This window comes from Silurus aristotelis (genome assembly GCF_946808225.1).
Source record: "Silurus aristotelis genome assembly, chromosome: 27".
NCBI classification, from domain to species: domain Eukaryota; kingdom Metazoa; phylum Chordata; class Actinopteri; order Siluriformes; family Siluridae; genus Silurus; species Silurus aristotelis.
Genome location: NC_139600.1, coordinates 2568813 through 2593812, shown reverse-complemented (window position 1 = coordinate 2593812; position 25000 = coordinate 2568813). Strand labels below are relative to the sequence as shown.

The 25000-nt window shown below is 43.2% G+C and overlaps 2 protein-coding genes across 2 annotated transcripts in view; one reads left to right on the top strand and one right to left on the bottom strand.

The window, feature by feature from the left end:
* fhdc1 (FH2 domain containing 1) overlaps positions 1 to 25000 on the bottom strand; it is a 106059-nt gene that overhangs the window by 75480 nt on the left and 5579 nt on the right. The window contains exons 2-13 of the mRNA XM_083532351.1: positions 18799 to 18901; positions 18089 to 18636; positions 16760 to 16821; positions 16525 to 16627; positions 16347 to 16432; positions 16068 to 16168; positions 15765 to 15835; positions 15480 to 15587; positions 15332 to 15402; positions 15009 to 15126; positions 13365 to 13529; positions 10611 to 13251 (exon numbers count right to left, since the gene is read on the bottom strand). Coding sequence (XP_083388477.1) covers positions 11113 to 13251; positions 13365 to 13529; positions 15009 to 15126; positions 15332 to 15402; positions 15480 to 15587; positions 15765 to 15835; positions 16068 to 16168; positions 16347 to 16432; positions 16525 to 16627; positions 16760 to 16821; positions 18089 to 18538 — 3474 coding nt within the window. The 5' untranslated portion in view covers positions 18539 to 18636; positions 18799 to 18901 and the 3' untranslated portion in view covers positions 10611 to 11112. The remainder of the gene's footprint in view (positions 1 to 10610; positions 13252 to 13364; positions 13530 to 15008; positions 15127 to 15331; positions 15403 to 15479; positions 15588 to 15764; positions 15836 to 16067; positions 16169 to 16346; positions 16433 to 16524; positions 16628 to 16759; positions 16822 to 18088; positions 18637 to 18798; positions 18902 to 25000) is intronic.
* Positions 1776 to 3987, top strand: sfrp2 (secreted frizzled-related protein 2). The gene is made up of 3 exons (XM_083532427.1): positions 1776 to 2314; positions 2946 to 3026; positions 3168 to 3987. Exons 1-3 carry the CDS (start codon positions 1828 to 1830, stop codon positions 3467 to 3469), a joined length of 870 nt encoding a protein of 289 aa, XP_083388553.1. The 5' UTR covers positions 1776 to 1827; the 3' UTR covers positions 3470 to 3987.

The following is a 25000-nucleotide window of genomic DNA, read 5'->3' as shown; positions in this document are numbered from 1 at the left end:
GAATGAAAAGGGTTAAGGAAAAAAAGTTGGCCAAGAACGAGATTTAAAAAAAGAGGAAAAAACATCTGTGGTAAATTTCATCCAATTCAGCTTGATGGATTAAATTCCGATAAATGACAGACTCCAGACTTTACAGCAGGGCCAGTTTCCTGTTTACTGTCTCTCAGCACTGTGGAAGAGCTTTAGATATATGATGGTCAACAAATTCCATAAATATATTTATAACTGACACCAATAATTAATGACAAAACACATTTTTTACATTTAAATTCAGCTTATTTTATATATATATATATGTGTGTGTGTGTGTGTGTGTGTGTGTGTGTGTGTGTGTGTGTGTGTGTGTGTGTAAAACCCGAACCCTAATTCTAGAGAGACAGACAGAGACAAAAAACTAAAGACAGAGAGAGAGAGACACAGAGAGAGAGAGAGAGAGAGAAAGAGAGAAAATGAAAGACAGAGAAATGTGTCTTTTTAAGTTCACAAATGTCTAGAAATGGCAAAAATATTTATCCAATAACATGTAAGAAGTGTGTGTATGATGTGTGTGAGAGTGAATGCTTTTAATTCCCCACCTTTTGTTTGAAGTGTGTACAGTATATACAGTCTTTCACTCTTTAAATCTGATTTAATGTTCTCATGGAGCAGCGTATCAAACAGTGGAAAATTTATCCAGGCTTCAGAAACATATCAAAACCATGTGCAGCAGCGAGTCTATGATTTACAGATGTGCGTGAGGGTGGTGGGTACCAGCGCCATCACACAACTGGAGAACCAAGCGATCCTCCGTTTTACTGCATCTACACGTTAAAGACTAATCACGAGTTTTAATATCTCCGTTATTACTCCTTTTCTAAGTTTAATTAATCACGTCGACTTTAAAGGTTTATTTTAACATCGTTTTAGATATGGGGATGTGACTGACCTCTTTAAGGCATTGTCTCAGCAAGGTCAGGAAAGCAAGAGGTCAGGAGGTTAGGTTTTATGGACAGGGCTTGGGGCAGAAGGAGAAGCCTGTGAACGCCCCTAAGCACTCTGAGCACACTGGGATACTTAGTGCAAATGGCCGTGTGACACATTTACACTCAGAAGTCAAGGAAAAAATTTACAACCTGTATACAGCAGCCATGGGGTTCAAAAGGAGCACTTTTCTATTGGCTGAAATGAACAAGGGTCCCGACCGTCCCCCACCACCACCCCCTCCACCACAACATCAGCATTCTCTACAAATCTCACAAATTCCACATGAAAGTTCAAAATGGATAAATACACAACAACTGGAGCTTAAATTTAGTTTTTCCAGTAAATATACTGGTGCATTAAACATTTATAACCAAGAAAAAAAAAATATATATATATATATATATTTTTTTTATAATATATTCAGAATAAAAACACTACAATGCTTCCACACTTGTTTCGATTGAGTAATTGATGATGGAAAATGTTGATCAGTAATTATGTTCCACTCCTTAGTAATATGTCCTTCTATACTGTGTAGATGTTCTTGATTTAATAAAACAAAGTACTGCTCCAAAACAGAAATTGAATTTTGGAACCAGGAGTGAGGGGGGGGGGGGGGGGTATTAAAAACATCTGGATCTGAGCTTAGGGGAAGTCTGCCTCCTGCAAACCAAACCCACGTTCACCTCGAGTTTTTGCGACTGACTAAGTCAAACCAGGACCAATTATTAGAGCTGGAGTCTCGCGCTCCACCCCTCTCTCTCTCTCACACTCACACACACACACACACACACACACACACACAGTGAGACCTTTGTGCAGCCTTAATGCGACTTCATAACGCGCAGCTTCACGTCTCCCATCATGCGCTCGCTTGTGTCCGCGGTCCTCGCGTGCGCCGTGCACTATGCGCTCGCGATGTACGGATTGGATCATGCTGAGCTCCATCACCGGAGCAGCTGCACACCGATCCCCACCGACCTCTACCTGTGCCGTGGGATCGAGTACGCGCGCATGCGCCTGCCCAATCTGCTCGGGCACGAGACGCTGAGCGAGGCGGCGCAGCAGGCTGCCGCGTGGGTGCCGCTCGTGCACAAGCACTGCCACACGGACACGCGCAAGTTCCTGTGCTCGCTCTTTGCGCCCGTGTGTCTGGAGGATCTGGACGAGCCGATCCAGCCGTGCCGCTCCCTCTGCGAGGCGGTCAGGAGCGCGTGTGCGCCCGTTATGGCCGCCTTTGGATTCCCGTGGCCCGAAATGCTTGAATGTACCCGATTTCCAGAAGACAACGACTTGTGCATTCCTCCAGCGCGGGGGGACACCGAGACCCCGGGGCCAGTGGCACACGGAGGTAAGGGTCGGAGAGGTCGGGGGTCTTATTGCCTGCCTTTGTATAAAGGAGCTCTGATCCAGATGCAGATACAACCAAGTAACTTTGGCTTTCTGTGGAGGGTCTCAGGTTTTTTACTGAAGCAGGAGCCCTACTTTAGAGAGAGGGGCCAAAGGATGTACAGATTAGATTTGTTGGTACCCCCTAGAAAAGTATTCTCAATAATTGGATAATAAATGTTTTTACATGCCATTTAAAAAATAGATATTTATTTATGTATTTTTACAGAAGGTAGATCATTTTGACTTGGTCTTCTGTATGCCGTACTCGGATGGAGTCCATGCTTATGGGGGTCCCCAGTTGTTGTGTAATTCATACATTGTTTACTACATTAATCTCGGGGACCCCCGAGTCTATTTTTTACTCGTCATGGGGAATCCCGGATACCCTACTCAATTCGAGCACTGCGTGTGGATCCTGAAGTTTATCAGATGTGAAGGTTAGGGACAAGGGTGCAAGTGAAGAAGACTGGAAGGGTGAAGGGACTGGACATGGTGAACTCAAGTCAACATGTTTACAGATTTTCATGATGCGATTGTGATTAAGAACAAAAAAAACCAACAACCTCATAACCCAGAATTTTCTTTTTTAGTACCAAAGGTGTGCGACGCCTGCAAAGAGAAGCTGGAGGACGAAAATGAAATCGTGGACAGTCTATGCAAAAACAATTTTGGTATGTCACGAACGTTCTTCAGGGGGTATATTCCTACATTTCTGGATTTTTGGGAAGGAAAATTGCACATTATTGAACTTTAAAACTGTTCCAAACGAAAGCTCAATCCTTACTGCTTTACGTCTCTTCTCCATCCTCCAGTTCTGAAGATTAAGGTGAAGGAGATCTCCTACATGAATGGTGACACCAAGCTCATTCCTGAGACCAAGAGCAAGATCATATACAAGCTGAACGGAGTGACGGAACACGAACTGAGGAAACCTCTGTGGCTCCGAGATGGTCTGGAGTGCATGTGTGACGAGATGAGTGACATCAGCGCCACCTACCTTGTGATGGGTCAGAATCTGGACGGGAACCTGGTGATCACTTCACTGAAGCGCTGGCAGAAAGGGCAGCGTGAGATCAAGCGCCTCTACCGCAGCATCCGCAAACTGCAGTGCTGAGAAGTGAAAACTGTAAGAATGAAATAAAACTCAACTCAACTCAACTCAACTCAACTCAAATCAGCACCAATGGTTTTCCAGTTGTCACTATATTTTTAATTTGTGTGTTTGCATATTCCTAAATGTGTGTGTGTGTGTGTGTGTGTACGGCCCTTTTTTTTTATCAGTATAATGAGATATAGCTGGCTGTATTCTCATGTTTTAACCAGAAGAAGAGTGATTTCTTGCTTGTTGAAAGTTCATGTGTTTTGAGTGTTTTTTGAGTTATTTTGTATGTGACTTTAAAGGCTTCACTGTTTCTATGTAAATCCTTTAAACCACAATCTGAGATCATCTAATGTTGGTTTATTTCCTGTCTGTCAGTTAGCATATTGGTATGAAGGTCTGTTTCTTGTTATTCTCTTCTTTGGCTCGGCGAAATCTCACAATCACGGGCTCCGCTCCGGAATTTTTCTGTTCTTAACTCAATTGGGTTCACATTTTCACATCAAGGTTTTACTGCATAAATATTTGAAAAAGATGCTCATTCTGGTGGTTTTGGAGGCAGCAGAATCCGGAATTACATTTCCTTTATTATTACTACGTTGTACAAATGTTTCTATAATTGCTATGATGAATGGGGGGGGGGGGTCTTGGGGGGTTCGTCCTCCTTCTATGATACAAAGTCATAGAAGTTTTTCAATAAAACGTATATAATCATTTTTACAAATCTGCAAATCTTTCCTAACAATGATGTGACACACACACACACACACACACACACACACACACACACACACACACACACACACACGTTTTTTAAGATTCTTTCCAAAATATATCATTTAAGATTACGCCACCTAAATATGTCAGATGCTTTGGTCTGGTCATAATGTTATTTCCTGTCTTGCATCCCTGGTGGGAAAATGAAGCTGAAGCAGATTCTCTACTGAAGGAACTACATGCCTTCATCATTCATCATTCATTCATTTTCTCCCGCTTATCCGTAATTCGGGTCGCGGGGGCAGCAGTCTAAGCAGGCCCCCGCCTTCGACTGCTGCCCAATCCTCACAGCACCGTCCCTTCCGGTCCCTCCTGCAGGTGGTGAGCCCACGGGAAGGCGGCCCCACGTCACGGACCTTGATATTTCCCTCGTAAGGGACACCCGGAGCATAGAGGGTTAAGGGCCTTGCTCAAGGGCCCAAGAGTGGCAGCTTGGCGATACCGGGGCTTGAAGGAACTACATGCCTTGATACGTTTATTTCTTGTGTTGTGTTTATTCTTGTTTTATTTATGTGGTTTATGTGTATATGTTTATCAACGTGTTCATCCTTTATAGATGCAGGGAAAATGACATAAAACTGTGCATGACCCTGTCCACGAGGGGGTGCTGTGGTGTGACGTCTAGACGTCACAGTTTGTCAAGCCCATTTTTCCTGCTTCCTGCAACTTTAAGGACAAAATGTTTACTTGCTGTCCATGATGACGAGATCATCAGTGTTCTTCATGTTATAATGTTACGCCTGATCAGAGTAGGTCGTGTCTTTATTGTCTAGCCGTGGGAGATCATGAAGCAGATCTATTGTTGGTTCCTACGCAGGTTTCTTCTGTATTCACTACATTTGACTTGTTGACTCCATATATCTTTGAGAGATACAGGGTGTTTGTGCAGTAGCTTCGATGTTCTCTGTAACTCACATCACTCCCATTTTTGCTCATTCTAACCATTTCTTTTAAAAGTCTAACCCTCTCTTTCAGGTCCAGGTATTTTACTGTAAATGTACTGCTGGAAAAAAGCTCTTCAACTTTTCCCCAATGCCATTACTCTCCAAACCTGACAAAGAAAGAGTGCAAAAAGTGTTGGTCCTGAAGCAAGTTTTTTACTCCGACTACAAGAAATAATAAATGAAATGTAGTGAAGGTCTGACATGGAGACAGGTGTAATACACGTCATTTTCTACTAGAAAATCCGATTTCCTAAACAAAAACCCTGTCTTTTGCATTTGGACATAATTCAAACTGCAGAAATCACGTAAATAATTAAGATCTATTGTACTGATCTTTGGTGTGATGGAAATGTGAATAATGTTTTATCTCCTACTTCTAGTTACATTTGTTCTTAACATTTTAAAAACAATATATATATATATATATATATATATATATATATATATATATATATATATATATATATATATATATATAACTATTCTCTTCTTGTTTTGGGTAAATGGGCTGCAATTCACCTTGTTTTCAGCTCCATGTCTGGTTTCATGGCTTCATCTTTCACAGTGAGTTTGGATATTGGCAAACGTGCATGAAGTCATCCATCTGATTCTCAGTCCCTGGAGATTGTGTGCATTACGTGAAGGCAAACGTGAAACAAAAACTCTCCATGAACAATAAACTTAACAAAAAAAAAAAAGGTCACATGGTGAGTCTTCATGTATCTCACTGAATCAGGTGATAAAGATCATGTGACAGTGAAGTGGCTGATGGGAAGTGGAGTCTCCTTAACAGTTATTAGGCTGCAACAGATCTGTGCATATTCCAATCTTCTTTCCTCCTTAGAAATTGTGATTGCTATAGACGCCCTATGAAGTCTCACAGCCAGATATAAGCAGTAGCAGTTACTTGTTCAACTGAAGTTATAACTATAATTTAACCAAAAAGAATTATGATCAATAATGTTCAGATTTGATCTTGTAAACCACTCCATTAATAAACAGTTAAAACCATTTAGAAAGAATACTGACATACATGAAAAATAGCCTTTAAATGAAAAACATTTAAAATTGTTTTATAAATAATCATTAGTTATTAAACGCTCAGTTCAGACCTGTAAATGATTTAAGTGTCCAGCAGAGGGCTCCACCTGCTCTATTTCGGCTGCTGAAACTCTTATCGATGCATTTCCTTACAATACAGTTCTTACCAGAAGTCATTTTATTGTATATTGTAAGAGTTTCAGTGTGTAAGTGTGTGGTGGTAAGCGTCTTTCAGCTGCTCCCATGAGGGGGCGCCACAGCGGATCATCCATCTCCACACACCCTCTGTCCTCTACATGGGCCTCTTTCAAACCAACTACCTGCATGTCTTCCCTCAGCACATCCATAAACCTCCTCCTTGGTCTTCCTCTTTTTCTCCTTCCTGGTGTCTCCATCCTCAGCATTCTCCTACTGATATACCCCATGTCCCTCCTCTGCACATGTCCAAAACATCTCAATCTCATCTCGCTCACCTTGTCTCCAAAACGTCCTACATGCGCTGTCCCTCTAATAAACTCATTTCTAATCCTGTCCATCTTCATCACTACCAACGAACATCTCAACATCTTCAGCTCTGCTACCTCCAGCTCCACCTCCTGTCTTTTACTCAATGCCACTGTCTCTAATCCATACAACATCTCAGGTCTCACCACAGTCCTATAAACTTTCCCTTTCACTCTCACAGATACTCTTCTATCACAAATCACTCCTGCTATTACTCTTCTTTTCTTTACTTCTCTAACACACTCTCCATTACTTTGCACTGTTGACCCCAGGTACCTGAACTCCTCCACCCCCTTCCTCAGATGATCCTCAGTGATTAATGGCTCTTTAAAGCCACACAGATATTTTGTCCCAATACTTTGAGTTCCTGTGTGTTTTTGTGTGAAAATTCTCTTACTTTCACTATTAAACACTTCTCCTGTTATAATTTGATCAGAAGTTTAAACGCTCTCCGATCATAATCATCCAAGACCGCGTTTCTCCGTAGTCGTTGACGTTCATCTCGATCCTTCCAGGTTGAAAAATGCGTGACGGCAGTTTTAGCAATCTCCTTAATCGTTTTGTTTGTTCGATGCAGGACAATAATTTGACCCTGAAACAAACATCTTTTCTTCAGGTTCATGTTTTTGTTGCACAATAGAACACACCCCAGTCCACATGCAGAAGTGTGTGTGAATCGGTGTGCTATTTTTACTGGTGATATTCACAGCTCAATCACAGAGCGAGAGAAGATTCTGCTGTTTTCCGAGCGAGTTGCTGTGACGTCTTTAGATCAACTCGAACACCGTGTGAAAGTCAGCGACCACAGGGTTTTCTGTGCCGAATAACACACACCTGATCTCAGACAACCGGAGCTGCTGCTCTTCCAGAAAGGTCAGAATACAATAAGTGCTGGAGCAAGAGATCGTTATGGAGACGTTCATTAACCAATCAGACGGCTCCAACAGAAACCGTTCACACTCAGGGTGAAGTGACGATTTTTCACCCAGCATTTGTTCTCCAGTCTTAAATAAGCTCAACGTTTCATCTGAACATCTTCCTCAGACCTTTGATCAGAAATTCTGACAAAATCTCAGCTTTTGTTTTTTTAATCAAGGACACAATCTGTGAGATTTACAGCCGACGCCGGGCCGAATTCATCGCCGTGAACTTCCGTTCTGTCAAAGAATTTGGTACAAAACCTGAAAACCGAGATCTTCCCATTGTAATTCTTTATCTTCTACTGATTTTAATTTTACAATTACAGAAAAATCAGGCAACAGTTTCAATAGAAAGGACAAGCAAAGCCTGGAAAAAAAAAAAAAAAAAAGTACACAGACGTCGTATCGTGCTGAAGTCGAGGAAATAAATCTCAACTCTGAGCTGAAATCTACATCAGTCCACTGTACAGATACTGCATCATCACAACATGAACTTTTATATCATATCATTATACTGCTGCACAAACGTACACACACGACAGAATGGCAAAAAAACCCCGCAAAACATCAACTGCAAAATGAAGAAAAAAAAAAAAAAGTCAGTATTGACTTGAATGAATCAGAGGTGGCGAAACATGATTGTAGAGGTAGAAATATTCAGTTTTTTCTGTTTTAATAATAATAATGATAATAATAATAAAACCCCAACTCCAAAAATATATAATCTATAAAATAAAACAAAAATTTGTAATGATTTATAAACCCACATTTTATTCACAATAGAGCTTAAAAAATTGAGGAAGTTTAAATAAAAAAAATTTTTAAGGAAAAATGAGGGCATTTTGAATTGTTTCGTCTTGAAAATGTTGCTACGAGGCAAAGATTCATTGTGTAGCATCAGGTCTTTTCACAACTGTACATCTGGGAACGGTGGGGACCACCTGCTGGAATTTCAGATGATAAAATATGTTCTTCCATCCGTGTCTGATACAGAATTCAAGTTCCTCAACATCATCTTTGTCCTATTTTTCTGTTGAAGTGAGCAATGATAGGCTGGGATAGTCCCTCTCCTCTTTAGTCTGGAGGACATTGTCTGTAAACACACACAATGTTTTCTGAAAGTGTTTCCAAGCCCATGCAGCGATTTCCATTATAGAATCATGCCTGTTCTTCAACCTTGTCCATTGCATACAGAGATTTCTCCAGATTCTCGGAATCATTTGATGATATTATGTAAATGATTGGATCGTCTGGATGGTTTTCCGCACACTGATTCCGCCTTTAAAGATCGTCTTTTTATAACCCCGATGACCTGCAACACGTCTTTCTGACTTGCGGGAGATGAACCTTATTAGTTGCCGTATCTTTTTTAATATCTCTTATCTCCCGCCGTCAAATTTAAAAGGACCTTTTTTGTTTAATAGACTGTTCCTCAGTTTAAATACTTCATATATTTTCTATGTTCTAATGTGAATAAAATATGGGGTTATTACATTTTACACAACAGCCCCAATTTTTGGGGGAATTGAGGTTGTAATATTAATAATAATAATATTAATATTAATAATAATAATAATACTTGATTTATTAAGTCAGAAGTGATTTGAACTAAAAAGTACTGTGTTATTTCTTCAGAGTTCAGAGATGAATTTCTTCCTGGAGACCCTCGAGGACCGGGTTTTGCCACTCCTGATCACAAATATGGCTTGGCAAAAAAAAAAAAAAAAAAAACCGTAGCAATAAAATAACAGACACAAATACAGTATTAAGAGCAGCAAAGCAGCCTGATGCAGCAGCTCGGATCCTGAATTCAAAGCATTACAGTCGCTAAGAAACTTTTCTGTATGCACCCCTGACCTCCTAAAATCTGACTGCAACAGCAGTGTTTATCTGAACAGTCCTACACACATTCATTAGCTACTCATAAATATTTGTCATGCACAGAATGCATTTAAATCACAGACACTTCAGTGAGACACGACGCGGCAGGATGCACACTCCGGCCCCTGGATTCCCTCACCTGCTCTAACACACCTGTAAAGCTTTTCCACTGAACAAAGCAACAACAAACCTTAAACCAGGAAACCTTCAACTTAGCTAACAAATAACCAGGGATTATTTCTATTGATGCAGAACAATCAGATTGCAGATTTTAACCCCCACCCTTCCTGTTAATGTGAAGACTAAAGTGTTCATACCGGATTATTCTGCATATACTTAATGAAATGCGAGTTATCGATTGCACAAGTACATTTGCTACACAACTTTAAAGTGTTTGCCCCCTTCCTGATTTCCTATTTTTTTGTTAGTTCGTGAAGCTGAAGCGAACTCGGGTTCTGCAGCAGGACCACGATCCAAAAACACACCAGCAAGTCCACCTCTGAATGGCTGACAAAAAACACAATGAAGACTTTGGAGTGGCCTAGTCAAAGTCCTGACCTGAATCCTATCGAGATGCTGCGGTATGACCTTATAAAGGCGGTTCGTGCTCGAAAACCCTCCAATGTAGATGAGTGGACCAAATTGTCCTCCACAGCGCTGTAACAGACACACTGCAAGTTTTCACAAACGTTTCATTGCAGTTGTTGCTTCTGAGGGCGGCGCAACCAGTTATTAGGTTTAGGGGGCAAACACTTTTTCACACAGGGCCATGTAGTTTGGTATTTTGTTTTCCCTCAATAATAAAAATAATAAAAAAAACTGCATGTTGTGTTCACTTGTGTTAATCTTTTACTAATATTTAAATTAGTTTGATGATCTGAAATATTAAAGTGTGACAAACATGCAAAACAATAAGAAATCAGGAAGGGGGCAAACACTTTTTCACACCACTGTATATACTACAGTTCCAGAACCAATTAGACATGGAATTATGTTGAACATCATCAGTGGTTTAATTAAACTGAAAGTGATTCGCCTGTGGTTTATTGCGTTAGTGCAGTTGTAGTAGTCATAGCAACAGTGTGTGACTATTCTTTTTTCAGTAGAAAAGCTTGATCCTGAACCTGAACTACAAACACTGAACCAGGTTTCTCAGGTGCATTAGCTCAGAGAATCCAGTAGACTCTCCTGACCAGAGTGTCTGGTCCTGATTTCGCTCACGTGTATTTCACGTCAGGTTTGCGATTTTAAAAACATGCCGTACGATAATGTGACGTCGCAGGAAGTACGTTATATAACAAATCAAAGTGGCTCCAGCTTTGAAAAGGAGATTAAAGTGTGTGAAGGTGATGCAACATTGAATGTCTGCTGTTTAAAAGGCCATCGTAAACATCCTTTTATGGATGAAGTGCTACCACTAGAATGAGTTGTCAAATATTGACAGCAGCTAGTCTCTTCTGGAACACTAGCTCAATACGTAGAACTTCAGCTACATGTCAAAGGCTTTAGATACATTCAGATACGTCTTAGATGATGAATAAAATAAAAATCTATGTGTGTGAAATTGTATTGCCTTTTTTGTCTATCAGTTCTACTTCCAAAGAGGCTTGAGAACTTTGCCAGTTGGGGAGTCTTTCAGCAGGAAGGATTTCTCTGAGAAACTGCTACTCTTTCGTGGTTGCTCCTGCCCAGTCTGTGGTGCAGCTGTGTCACTCCGTAAAGTGTTTCGACCAGAAGCCCAGACACTCTGAACCCTCCTCAAAGATCCACCTGGTTTCTCCTCGCCTTGGGCTGAGTGTCCGCTAGATACAGAGTTTGTCCTACTGCCAGAAGGCGCCTTCAGTGAGGAAGTTCTCGATAAGGTTGAGCTCTTCAGTGGAGTCCCTGGCGCAGGCTGCGTTGCCATGTCTTTTTTGGTTCTGGAAGAGAAAGCAACAGTGTTGCGAGCAAAGCTCGGCAGAGGTGAAGCAGACTTCCGGGCATGGGTTGGTGTTTGAGGAGAACTGGCATCCAAAACAGCCTGAGCCTGGGCTAAAGCTCTCATGGTAGAGCGACACATTTTCTCTTCTACTGGAGGTTTGGGGATATTGCGGACAGGTTTGGCAGTCGGTTTCTTTATGGAAGGCCTGTGTGGAGTGGGATCTCGAGCCCACTGAGAAGCTACAATACTTGTGGTTGTTCCTCTTTCCGCCTTAGACTCTAGAGGAACGCTAGAATGGCGAGCAGCTCTACCCTGCCGATCACCTTTTCTTGCTGGCATGCTCTGGTCACGTAGTGGACGTCTTGATGCTGCCTTCTCAAGCTCCAAAGATTTCTCTACTCTCTTAACACTGCTGCCAGAACGGCTCGCCTTGGTGATTGGCACCACTTTGCGCAAGTGTCTGGTCTCGGTTGGTGTAAGGGTTCTTGCAGGACGTCCTGTTCGAGTGCCAGCGAGTTTAGACGATACCTTTTTTAGGTTGGCTGGTTTGGAGCTACCTATATGCACTGCCTTCCCACCACCCTTTTTACTTTCCGCCATGTCAACGTTGTCACTGTCTGCCTCGTCTCTAGTAACAGATGGAGTAACTGGGAGCTCTTCTGCCGGTTTCTCATCAAATGGTTCTTCGACAGAAACAGATGGATCATTGGTGGACAAAGATGCAAAGTTGGAAGAAAGAGAACTAGGGTCTTGAAGAAGACTTTGCAAGCTGCTGTCCTGGGGCTTGATGTCAAGTTGTGATTCTTCTTTGAAGACAGGGGGAGTTTCAAGTTCCGAGAAGTCCAACATAACAGAACAATCCGTTTCAGTGCAGTCCAGTACGTAGAGAATAGCTTTCTTATTGGACGAGGGGTCAAGGGGCAAAGGCGTGTCACATGTTGTCGAGGAGACCGTGCTGTTTTCCTCTTCCTCCTCTCTCTGGGGAGAAGTCATGTGGGTGTCGAAAACTGCTCCAGAATATGTTGCTTCTTCAGATCCCCTACTAGATGGAGGGGTGTCTGGGAAAGTTATTTTTTTTGGAGGGTCTCTTTCCTTCTCTACCTCTGCAGTAACGCCTTGGTTATCCAGTGGTGTATAACTGCTATTATTATTGTCATTTGCATTTGACAGCTCAAAGGCCTGAGGCCCAGATATCAACGTGTGTTTTTCTATTCTGTTGTTCATGTGTGATATATCTTGAGATTTCTCCACCCAGTTCCTGTTGTGACCTGCATAATTATTATTACTGTAAACATCAATGTCCCTAATGTAGCCCGACACCGAGTATCTAGCCAGGGGGCTGATTGGTTCAGTCTGTGCCTGTGGGGAAGTTGCCAGGTTCTCATAACCGAGTTTGTTGTTTTGAGGCCCCAGCTCTCTGTTGTCATCTGCTGTGGTCATCCAGGCTATAGTCCGTCTTTGATGAGGACGTCCTGAACGTGGAAGGCTGCTAAATTTATTGATGTCTGCTTTGGGAATGTCATTAAACACCTCCAGGAAGCCACGGAGGTTGCGCTCTGTAGCTGTGTGGCGGTAACGGCGGGCGCTTGCAGAACGCCCCAATGGGCTGTGGGGACTGTGAGGTCGGGGATGCATCAAGAAGTCTAGAAGGCCATCTTTGTTGAGAACATCCACGTCATTTTCACTGCTGCTGCGAGCGAAATTTCCGCTAGCGCTCAGATCTGCAGAGGCCCAAGCGATGCGCCTTTCTTCCAGCTCACGGAGACGCTGCTGCCTGGCAGCTTCCTTCAGCTCTCGATCTAGATTATCCTACCGAATACACCGAAGAGGCAGTGTGAAGAAAAGATGCAATTATTTTGACAACAAGAGCATACAAACTCTTGGCCACCAGAAAGACTTTGGGTCACATATTGAATTTGTACCTTCACAGCTTTCTCAAACTTGAGACAGAAGTCTTGAAAGAGCCTGAAGCACTCGTCGAGCTTGAACGTGTCTTTGTCTTCACAGAAGAAATCGATGAGAACGTTGCCCTCCTTTCGCAGGTCCAGCCCGCATTGTTTAAGGTTCTGAAGACTTTGTGTCGAACTCTAATGGGCAAAGAACCAGAGGAAAAATGTTATACTGTAATTTACTTTCCGATAAAGGAAACATGAATCCTATTTTTTACTTCATACACTTTTAAAGATTTTACTTTTTGTATGTTTCATGGAAAAACACGTTTGTTTCACTGTGAGCTCAGTGTTCTTCCAGTTCACTGGACTACAGATGTTTCCATCACTGCGTCACCATACATACAATTTTATCAGAAACAGAATAATATAATATTCATTAAACTGGCTGTCTCTTCTTTTTTCTGATTGGCTCTTCACGTCACTACTTTTAATTTGTTGTTGTGCCTATGAGCACTAAGACCTGTTACACTGCCACCTACTGGTTATTTATGATTCTGCATCATTAATGGATTTACTTCGGTTCATTCTTCCTTTTCAACTCAGCATTTAAATACAAAATGAAGGTGTTATTCTATAAAATTCTACTTAGTTGTTGTTTTGGTGATTTACTTAATCCTAACCCTAACTCTTACCTAATCCTAGCCCTAATCTCTACCTAATCCTAGCCCTAATCCTAACTCTTACCTAATCCTAGCCCTAATCCTTACCTAATCCTAGCCCTAATCCTAATTTACCTAATCCTAGCCCTAATCCTTACCTAATCCTAGCCCTAATCCTAACTCTTACCTAATCCTAGCCCTAATCCTAACTCTTACCTAATCCTAGCCCTAATCCTTACTCTTACCTAATCCTAGCCCTAATTTAACTATTACCTAATCCCCACCCTAACCCTTACCTAATCCTAACCCTAACTATTACCTAATCCTAACTGTAACTAATCCTAATTCTTACCTAATCCTATCCCTAACTCTTACCTAATCCTAGCCCTAATCCTAACACTAACCCTGACCCTAACTCTTACCTAACCCTTACCTAATCCTAGCCCTAATTTAACTATTACCTAATCCCCACCCTAACCCTTACCTAATCCTAACCCTAACTATTACCTAATCCTAACTGTAACTAATCCTAACCCTGACCTAATCCTAATTCTTACCTAATCCTATCCCTAACTCTTACCTAATCCTAGCCCTAATCCTAACACTAACCCTGACCCTAACTCTTACCTAACCCTTACCTAATCCTAATCCTAACTCTAACTATTACCTAATCCTTGCCCTAATCCTAACTCTTACCTAATCCTAGCCCTAATCCTTACCTAATCCTAGCCCTAATTTAACTATTACCTAATCCTAGCCCTAATCCCCACCCTAACCCTTACCTAATCCTAACCCTTACCTAATCCTAACACTAACTATAACCTAATCCTAACCCTAACTATAACCTAATCCTAACTCTAACTATAATCTAATCTGAATCCTAACCCGAGCTATGGTTAAGATTATTTATGATTCTGCATCATTAATTGGATTTACAAGCACTCGCACACAGGATTACTGGAACCTGGAGATTATTGTGTGACTGATACCAGAAAGATCCTGGTAGAAATCTGACCTGCATAAATGGATTAAATTGTAAAAGCAGCTCAGCATCCTCCTGAATCTTCTGCTCCAGAACCTGCATCCTGATGCTGAGTGAGGAGATTTCTGCCTCAATGCTCTCCACCGAGATCCTACAGAAAAAAAACAAAAAAAAAACAACAGAGGAAAATAAAAGCAAGAGAAGACACAAATACACAGTGATAAGTCTGAATACAGTGATGTGTGTGTCCACCTCAAAAGAGTCTCTCCACACACACACACACACACACACACACACACACACACACACACACACACACACACACACACACACACACACACACACACTGACGTTACCTTGCAGCACTCTGTACATGCGTTAGCTTCTCTGGAAACTTTAGAAGATTTTCATCTTTCTTCTGTGCTTCCTGTTTAAACAGAAAAACGTGAAATAAGAGCTAGAAATCTGAGCAACGAGCAGAGGAGCCTTCACCATGAGACTTACCAAGGCCACGAAATGCAGCAGGTTCATGCCTGGCTTGTTGGCTTTGGTATCTGCTAGTGAGAGGAGTGAGGAGAGCTTAAAGCCCACAGCATTTCCTGCATAACCTCCCTGTGGAATCAGTCAAGATGTTAAAGGTTTAAAGCAATTAGTCCTCATGGTCCAGGTTCTGCTTTGAGTTGTGACCTGAGGAACATCTTCGACACCTTTCATCATTATTCAGAGGTGCAGTTTCTACAGTAGTCTACAGAGAAAAAACACGGTGCAGAACCTCTAGTGTAGCCTTACCTGGTTCATGATGTTTCCAGCTTGTAGGACGAGGTGCAGGATGGCGTGAAGTTCCTCACACATCATTAACTCTGACAGTGACATCAACAAAAAACATCTGACTTGCATCACAACTTCTCATTTCTCTCTCTCTCTCTCTCTCTCTCTCTCTCACACACACACACACACACACACACACACACACACACACACACACACACACACACACACACACACACACACACACACACACACACACACACAAAAAGTGTGTTTGTGAGATTTTGTGCGTGCGTGTGTGTGTGTGTGTGTACTTGGTCTTACCTTCTGTGGCCAAGCGTACAACATTAAGCTCTCGACTCATTGCTGAACAAGATGGAGAAAACTCCTCCTGCAAGACCATGGCCTCAATTCGCACATCAAAACTGGAACACACACCCACAAACACACACCCACAAACCCACACACAAACCCACACACACACCTACTCTAAAGCCATGTCTACCAGTGTTGACTTTTTATTCAGGTATGTATTTATATTGCAGAACACTAAAAACACACCACAATAGAAGAGGCGTGTGTGTGTGTGTGTGTGTATCTTACCGGGGTACTTGGATCAACAGAAACATGAAGGAATCCACCATGGTGAGCTTCGCTGGATCTCCTTTAAATTCCCTCAACTTTCTGATCTACACATCAGCAGAATAGAAGAGTTTAATTTTCACAGCAGTGACGAGATTTTAAAACATGATGATGATGATGATGATGATGGGTGCATCACCTCTTCCTCCTCAGGCAGCAGTTTGAGCAGCTCTTTCAGAGGCTCCAGTCCGAACTGTGTACTGTTTCCCAGACGCACGTCTTCCACTAAAGCCTGATTACACCTGAGGGACATGACGTGCTGTTCAGCTAAAATCATCCACAATCAAAATCCAATCTCACTCTCTCTCTCACACACACACACACACACACACACACACACACACACACACACACACACACACACACACACTTACTTCTTAAACTGTTTGAGGAAAATGCCCATGTTCATTCCTCTTTTTGAGCCTAAAATGCTGATCTGCGGAAAGAGAATAAAAATTACTTGAATTTTTTGTTCTTTGTGTGTGTGTGCAACCCCTCCACTTTTCAGGTTGTATAAATGTCAGTATTGTTACTTGTCACCACTAGAGGGCGCCACAGCAGCAAGCCACTTTATCCTAACGTAAAAAACATCAGCAATAGGTATGACGATACCAGGGTGTGTGTGTGTGTGTGTGTGTGTGGTGTGCGCGCATGCGAAAGCCGCGGCTCACATGTCATGACGTGTGGAATTACAGCGGAGTTCTGAACAATAGCAGTTGAAGCGTTGTTATCACCGAGCGACTGCACGCCGGTCCGGCTGATCATGGAGCTGAATAAACGACATGCTACCATGGCAACCACGTCAGCACCGTAACCGTGACACAGCACAACACAGCGGGTCACTTCCACGTCCAAATCCCCAGTGGTGTTTGTAAAACAAACATCTTGCGTCAGATTGGATGATGTTTAAGTTGTTAGGCGTGTTTCTGCAGCTGTGTGTGTTTTCACGTGTGTGTGTGTGTGTGTGTGTGTGTGTGTGTGTGTGGGAAATAAGGTAAACACGACTATCAGGTGTTGGTTCACAGTTTTTATCTTACTGAACATTTGACGTCAGTGTTGAAGCTCTTTGCTGATTATCGAGTATCTACAGATTTCTCAATACATCAGTAGCGATCTTATTTGGGGGCGGAGCTACACATGAGCTTAGTCAGCTATTACAGAAAGGAAGGCGGAGCTTATTAGTAATGAACATTATTCTGTATATTCTGGGACCTCTGTGTTTTAATGAGGGTGATGGAGATGAGCTCAGATGGTTGGAGGATGGAGACTGGAGGTTGGAAGATGATGGTGTTTGTATGAATCTTTGGCACTGCGGCAGGCGTGAGCTGTTTACGTGCGAGTTAGAACGAGGTCACGCTGTTACAGTGTTACCTCCGTCCTGAGAGAAGAAACAACAAAGTCTCAGAGTCTGGTGTGGTGATTAATAGCAGGCGGAGAGGCTGAAGCTCTTACAGCATTCCCACACGAGGATTAAAGTTTATTCAGAGTGTGAGAACGAAAACACACACACACACACACACACACACACACACACACACACACACACACACACACACACACACACACACACACACACACACACAGAACACTGCAGTCTCAGGAGATTCTGTTATCATACAGATGATGGATAGACGGAATTGATGGACAGATAAAATGATGTGAATAAATGAGGAACACTGAGATGATGAGGGACACACACTCACTTCGTCTTTGCTCTCCTTGAAGGAACCTCTGCTTGTTCCTATTCGGGGACTGCGGGTGGAGGTCTGTGAACGTGCCTCCTCCTGCTGACCAAACAGCTCTTCCACGCTCCTCACATCAATCTGGTAGTGCTGCTGTCTCACGGCCAGCGTCCAGATGTTGGGTTTGCCGCGGACCTTCTCCTCCGGAATGGGCTTCCAATAGAAGCTGCGGACTCTGCGTTTCTTGCGTGAGCCGTTTGGAGGACCGAGCATGGTCTGTTCCTGGGGTGGAAGTGGAGGAGGCAGGGGTGGAGGTGGTGGAACAGTTGAAGCTTTAGTTAAAAGGTTCAGGTGAGATCTTTGTTTGGGTTTGGAGTCTGGTTCACAGGATGCGGAAGGTTCTGGAGAGGAAGGAGCTTCAGGGATGAGGCTCACTTTTGTTGGGTCAGCTGATGCTGTCCCACTGGCCATGGTGGGGGTCACGGGGTCACAGAGGGCGTCGGTGCCCAAGCCAGTCCTGAATGGGCAGCTTGTGGGAAAAGCTTAAAGGAACCCTGACTGACTGAAGGCTCTGAGATAATTTGTTAAATATTATAAACATTTTCCATTCCTAAAGATTTAAACACAAAATGATGATTTAACTTCCTCCCAACACCAGAAGAGCTTTTATACACAATATAGATGTATTTAATGCTCCTCTTCTTCTCAGGAATCAGTTCTTATACACGTACGTCTCTCCTCACCACCACCACCACCACTGTGACCCAGAATGCTCTGCTGCAGCTTCATGATCCAGGGTCAGCAGTCTACAGGTCAGGGCTCAGCGTCGTAGGGCTGCAGATACAGAAAAATATTATATCTTTGTAAAATATTTATATTTCACATATTTTATTTATAATATTTTAGATTAGATAAGATTCAACTTTGTCATTACACATGTACAAGTACAAGGCAACGAAATGCAGTTTGGGTCTAACCAGAGTGCAATAACAGCAAGTGCAGGATTTACAGTGTTTATATGAATTTACAGTTAAATAAAATGAAATATAGACTATAAACAGTAATTTAAAGATGTAATATCTAAAAAGTCCCAGGCTTTAGGTTCTTATCGCGCTTCTTAATCCAGTCTTCTAGATTTCATATCATTAGCAGAGAGGAACATGGAACTGTGTTGTTATGGAGATTGGGGGAGACTCGGGTACAAAAAAAACCTGAAGTGCACTGAATAAAGAGACTTGTGTTGTTTAATAAATGTTTCATTAAAGCAGTTTGTTGTATGTATTAGCAAGTAAGAAGTTGATACATAATACACACACACACACAGCACACAATACACACACACACACATACACACACACACACACACACACAATACACACACACACACAATACACAGCACACAATACACAGCACACACACACACACACACACACACACACACACACACACACAGCACACAATACACAGCACACACACACACTACACAATACACAGCACACAATACACACACACAGCACACAACACACACACACAATACACACACACAGCACACAATACACACACACAATACACACAGCACACAATACACACACACAATACACACACACAATACACACAATACACACAATACACAATACACACACACACACACACAATACACACACACACACAATACACACACACACACACAATACACACACACACTACACACACTACACACACACACACACACACTACACACACACACACTACACACACACACACACACACACTACACACACTACACACACACACTACACACACACACACACTACACACACTACACACACACTACACACACACTACACACACACACACACACTACACACACACACACACACACACACACTACACACACACAATACACACACACACAATACACACACACACAATACACACACACACAATACACACACACACACACACACACACACACACAATACACACACACACACACACACACACACACACACACACACACACACACACACACACTACACACACACACACACATACACTACACACACACAGCACACAATACACACACACAGCACACAATACACACACACAGCACACAATACACACACACACAGCACACAATACACACACACACAGCACACAATACACACACACACAGCACACAATACACACACACACAGCACACAATACACACACACACATACACACACACACACATACACACACACACACAATACACACACACACACAATACACACACACACACGTAACACACACAATACACACACACACACACGTAACACACACAATACACACACACACACACACGTAACACACAATACACACACACACAACACACACGTAACACACAATACACACACACACAACACACACACCACACTACATGTAACACACACACCACACATAATACACACAACACACACACACACCAAACATAATACACACAACACACACACACACACACCAAACACAATACACACAACACACACACACACACCAAACATAATACACATATTACACACAATACACACACACACCACACACAATACACACACACACACACACACACACCACACACAATACACACACCACACATAATACACACACACACACACACCACACATATTACACACAATACACACAATACACACACACACACACACAAACACACAACACACACACACACCCTACACACACACATAACACACACACACCCTACACACATAACACACACACACACACACACACACACACACACACACACACACACACACACACACACACACACACACCCTACACACACACCACTCACACACACACTAAACACCACAAACCCACACTGTACACATCACACACCAAACACCACAAACCCACACTGTACACATCACACACACACACCAAACACACAACACATCATACACTATACACTATACACACACACACACACAATACACACCAAACTAAACAGAGACCAAATACTTCACTTTCTGTTTTATAGATTATAGAGTGTTCCTGGTATGAAAGGATCAGACTGTAGTAAGAGTCTGATGTAGTAAGAGTCTGGTCACCTGATACAGTTTATATAAATCATAATTCCATTAATCTTTCTGTTTGTTTCGCGCCACACACACACACACACACACACACACACACACACACACACACACACACACACACACACACACACACACACACACACTGTTCAAATCTGTTCATGTGGTGCACTTGAACCCTCTGATACACACCACATTAATCCTGGAGATTTTTAGACTGAAGGTTTTTCTTTTTCTGGTTTTGATATTTCGCTAAAAGAATATAAATGTAAAAGGCTGCGAGTTGTTCAGAGTGAAACAAACACGCGGCATTTCTGTCATTTACATGCAGCCATCTAGGTTCACTTTCCTCATTTGAATATGGAAATAAGCCACGTCACAGAGGCCTCTGCTTACACACGGGGTCGTCAAGGAGACGAGACACTGACCAATCGACATGCAGAGATCGATGTATGGGTCGAGTCTTACAGAGAACCCGAAAACACTGACTAGTGACCATCGTGTCTGCAGTGTCATCACACGGTTCAGTCCTCAGGATCATAATCTAATCATCATCTCCAAACATCTGCAGTGTCGTTTCTGTCCCAATCAGAGCAGAGTCTCTCGCTCGCATACATTACGGCTTTTGTGTCGGAGACAATGACGTGTGCAAAGCATGGGCTTCTACTTCGCGCGCGCGCGCACGCGCACACACACACACACACACACACACACACACACACACACACACACGCCCCATGTGTTATCAGCTGGCAGCAGGACATAACAGAGACGTGTCCCACCCAAACACACCACAGCAACCGCAATCTATAGTTCTAATAAAACCATCCAGGCCACATTAAAAGCTTCAGTGTCCTGCAGGAGATCTCATTCACAATAAAGTCTCTCACACACACACACACACACACACACACACACACACACACACACACACACACACACACACACACACACACACACACACACCTTTTCATCCTGCTCATCTGAAACACACACTCCTGAATAATAACAGGTTATTAAACTCGGCTCACCCTTCTCATGCCGTACACACACACACACACACACACACACACACACACAGATATGGTATCAGGGATGAGCAGAGCCTCCTGACTGTTCACTCGATCCTGCAGCTTTTACTTATTAACGTCTCAGATGTAACATAAAGCCTCTGTCCTACCCCAATTATACGCAAATCTCACTGTTACAATTAACCTTCAAAACCTCAAAATATAATAGTAAATCATCAAAAGTAATCATCATCAAATTTTGTTAACTCACACACACACACACACACACACACACACACACACACACACACACACACACACACGTCCTCAGCATTGTCCTTGCTGCAATGTCACGCACTTGTTGCAGAAGTAGTTCATGTGGATGATGAGATGAAATGAGATTTTACTGTAAAAAACGTTCTAACGGGGTTGAGGGTCCAGAACGCGGCTGATCTTCTGCAGTCTGAAACCACTGAGGTGGGAATTCCATCGGCTTTCATTCTTTAAAACAGCTCTCTTTACACATGTGAAGGGGCGGAGCTTATTATACAGCAGGTGAACAAACAGTTTTCCGGCATGATGTGTCAAAAAGCAGGAGAAATGGTCAAGTGTGGGGATCTGATACTGCACACTGCAATGTCTAGACGTCTGGGCCAGAGCTTCCCCAGAACAGCAGGGGTTGTGGGGTTTATCCTGGAAAATTCCTTTACCTTCGTCACTGCCGCATCCGCCAGATTGACAGGTTAAAGTGTCCTAAAGAACTGTCCCCAAAAAAAGATCTGATCTAATCTCAGAAGTGAGGCGTATTCAGGATCAGCTGGACATGACATGAATGTTTTTGATTTGCTGAGGCACGTGTGAAACGACGTTCTGAAAACGCTGAGGGGTGAAAAGGCTGCACACACACTCCTTACATTTCTCACTGATTATAAATAGTATCATTATAATAATTCATAAAAGTTCTATTAGAGATTTGATGCATCTTTTAGCAGTCTGTATCTAGAAACAATCAAGAATAATGAACTAGTAAAGTTTTTTCCCGCAGCACTTGTTTTTACAGTAAAATTAAAGCCACGCCCACTTTTTCACGTCCCAAAAACCAAGGCAGGCTCGAGCCTTACTATCGTACACGTTTCCCGTCTGTCTAGACGTGAAGGGTCAGCGTGGGGTCTCTGATGAACACCACTGTAGAGCTGAAGCAGGAACACAGCAGCAGTGTGATGAAGCTCTCAGACTCCTACAGCAGGAGTAGCACATAGATCCAGTTTCTCCTTCACCCTCAGGTGATTATTAGCTTTTCATTGTCAAACAACAGAACAACTAATGTGTGTTTACACAAAGCTGAGTTGTCCTGGTACACGGCCTCATGGGACGACCTCGTCACACTGCCATGACACCAAACACTAAACAACAACACGAGCTTGCAGGAGCTCTGCCAGAGTAAAGCCCCGACTCACCGCAGCTGATGTTTGTGTATTAAGCTGTGAGAGATGAAATCCATCCCTGAGAGCATCATTACACTGAGCTGTGGGAGTTGAGCTCTGAGCTCTGAACCTCTCAGTCTAGAGGAGCTCAGTCACATGATTCTCGCTCATCTTCTGTCTAATGTCTTCTAAAATAAAGAGTTCTGCCCCCACGCCGTCCCCTAATCACCCCCTCCCTGTCCCCGCACCGTCCCCTAATCACCCCCGCGCCATCACCAAACCACCCCTAATCACCCCCTCCCCGTCCTCGCGCCACCCCTAATCACCCCCTCCCCTTCACCAAACCACCCCTAATCACCCCCTCCCCTTCACCAAACCACCCCTAATCACCCCCTCGCCCTCACCAAACCACCCCTAGTCACCCCCTCCCCGTCACCAAACCACCCCTAGTCACCCCTTCCCCGTCACCAAACCACCCCTAGTCACCCCTTCCCCGTCACCAAACCACCCCTAGTCACCCCTTCCCCGTCACCAAACCACCCCTAGTCACCAAACCACCCCTAGTCACCCCTTCCCCGTCACCAAACCACCCCTAGTCACCCCTTCCCCGTCACCAAACCACCCCTAGTCACCCCTTCCCCGTCACCAAACCACCCCTAGTCACCCCTTCCCCTCATCCACGTGTAGTTTCTCTTAACCACAACCACGTCCCCCGCGTGTAGTTCACCCTCACCGTCACATCCTCCATGTGTAGTTCACCCTCACATCTTCCATGAGTATTGTTCCCCTTTAACGCCACATCCTCCACATGTAGTTTACCCTCACCACCATGTCTAGTTTCCCCACACCACCACCACGTCCTCCAAGTGTAGTTTACCCTCTTCACCATGTACGATACGTCTAGTTTACTGTCACCGCGTGTCCTCCGGCTGTAGAACTGGTAAGGCTTGATTTTGGGGGTGGGGGGCACAGAACCTTTACTGCCCTTGAAACCTTCACAGCCTTTTTATGTGGGGACGTTTTAACCTCTGACCTCAAGCAAACTTTCTCTCTCTCTCTCTCTCTGTCTGTCTGTCTGTCTGTCTGTCTGTCTTCCATTTCAACAAAAAAAAAAAAAAGAGAAAGAAACCGATCAAAAATCATATTTTCATGTATCAGACCCGAGAATCACAGTTCGGGATTTTAAGTGTTAGTTAGCTTCTCCCAGAAAAAGGTTGGGTTACCATGGCAACACGTCGCCATGTCGTTACCCCCCTTCTGCCCTGACCCCTTCAAAACCTTTCCTAAAGCTTTGTTCTTCAAGTCCTGAATGGACTTTCTCAGCTTCGTCACAGCATGAGGAACAGAACGGCCTGGGATCGTCCCGGAGACACAGGATCATGATATAGAGCACTAAGCTGTGAGACA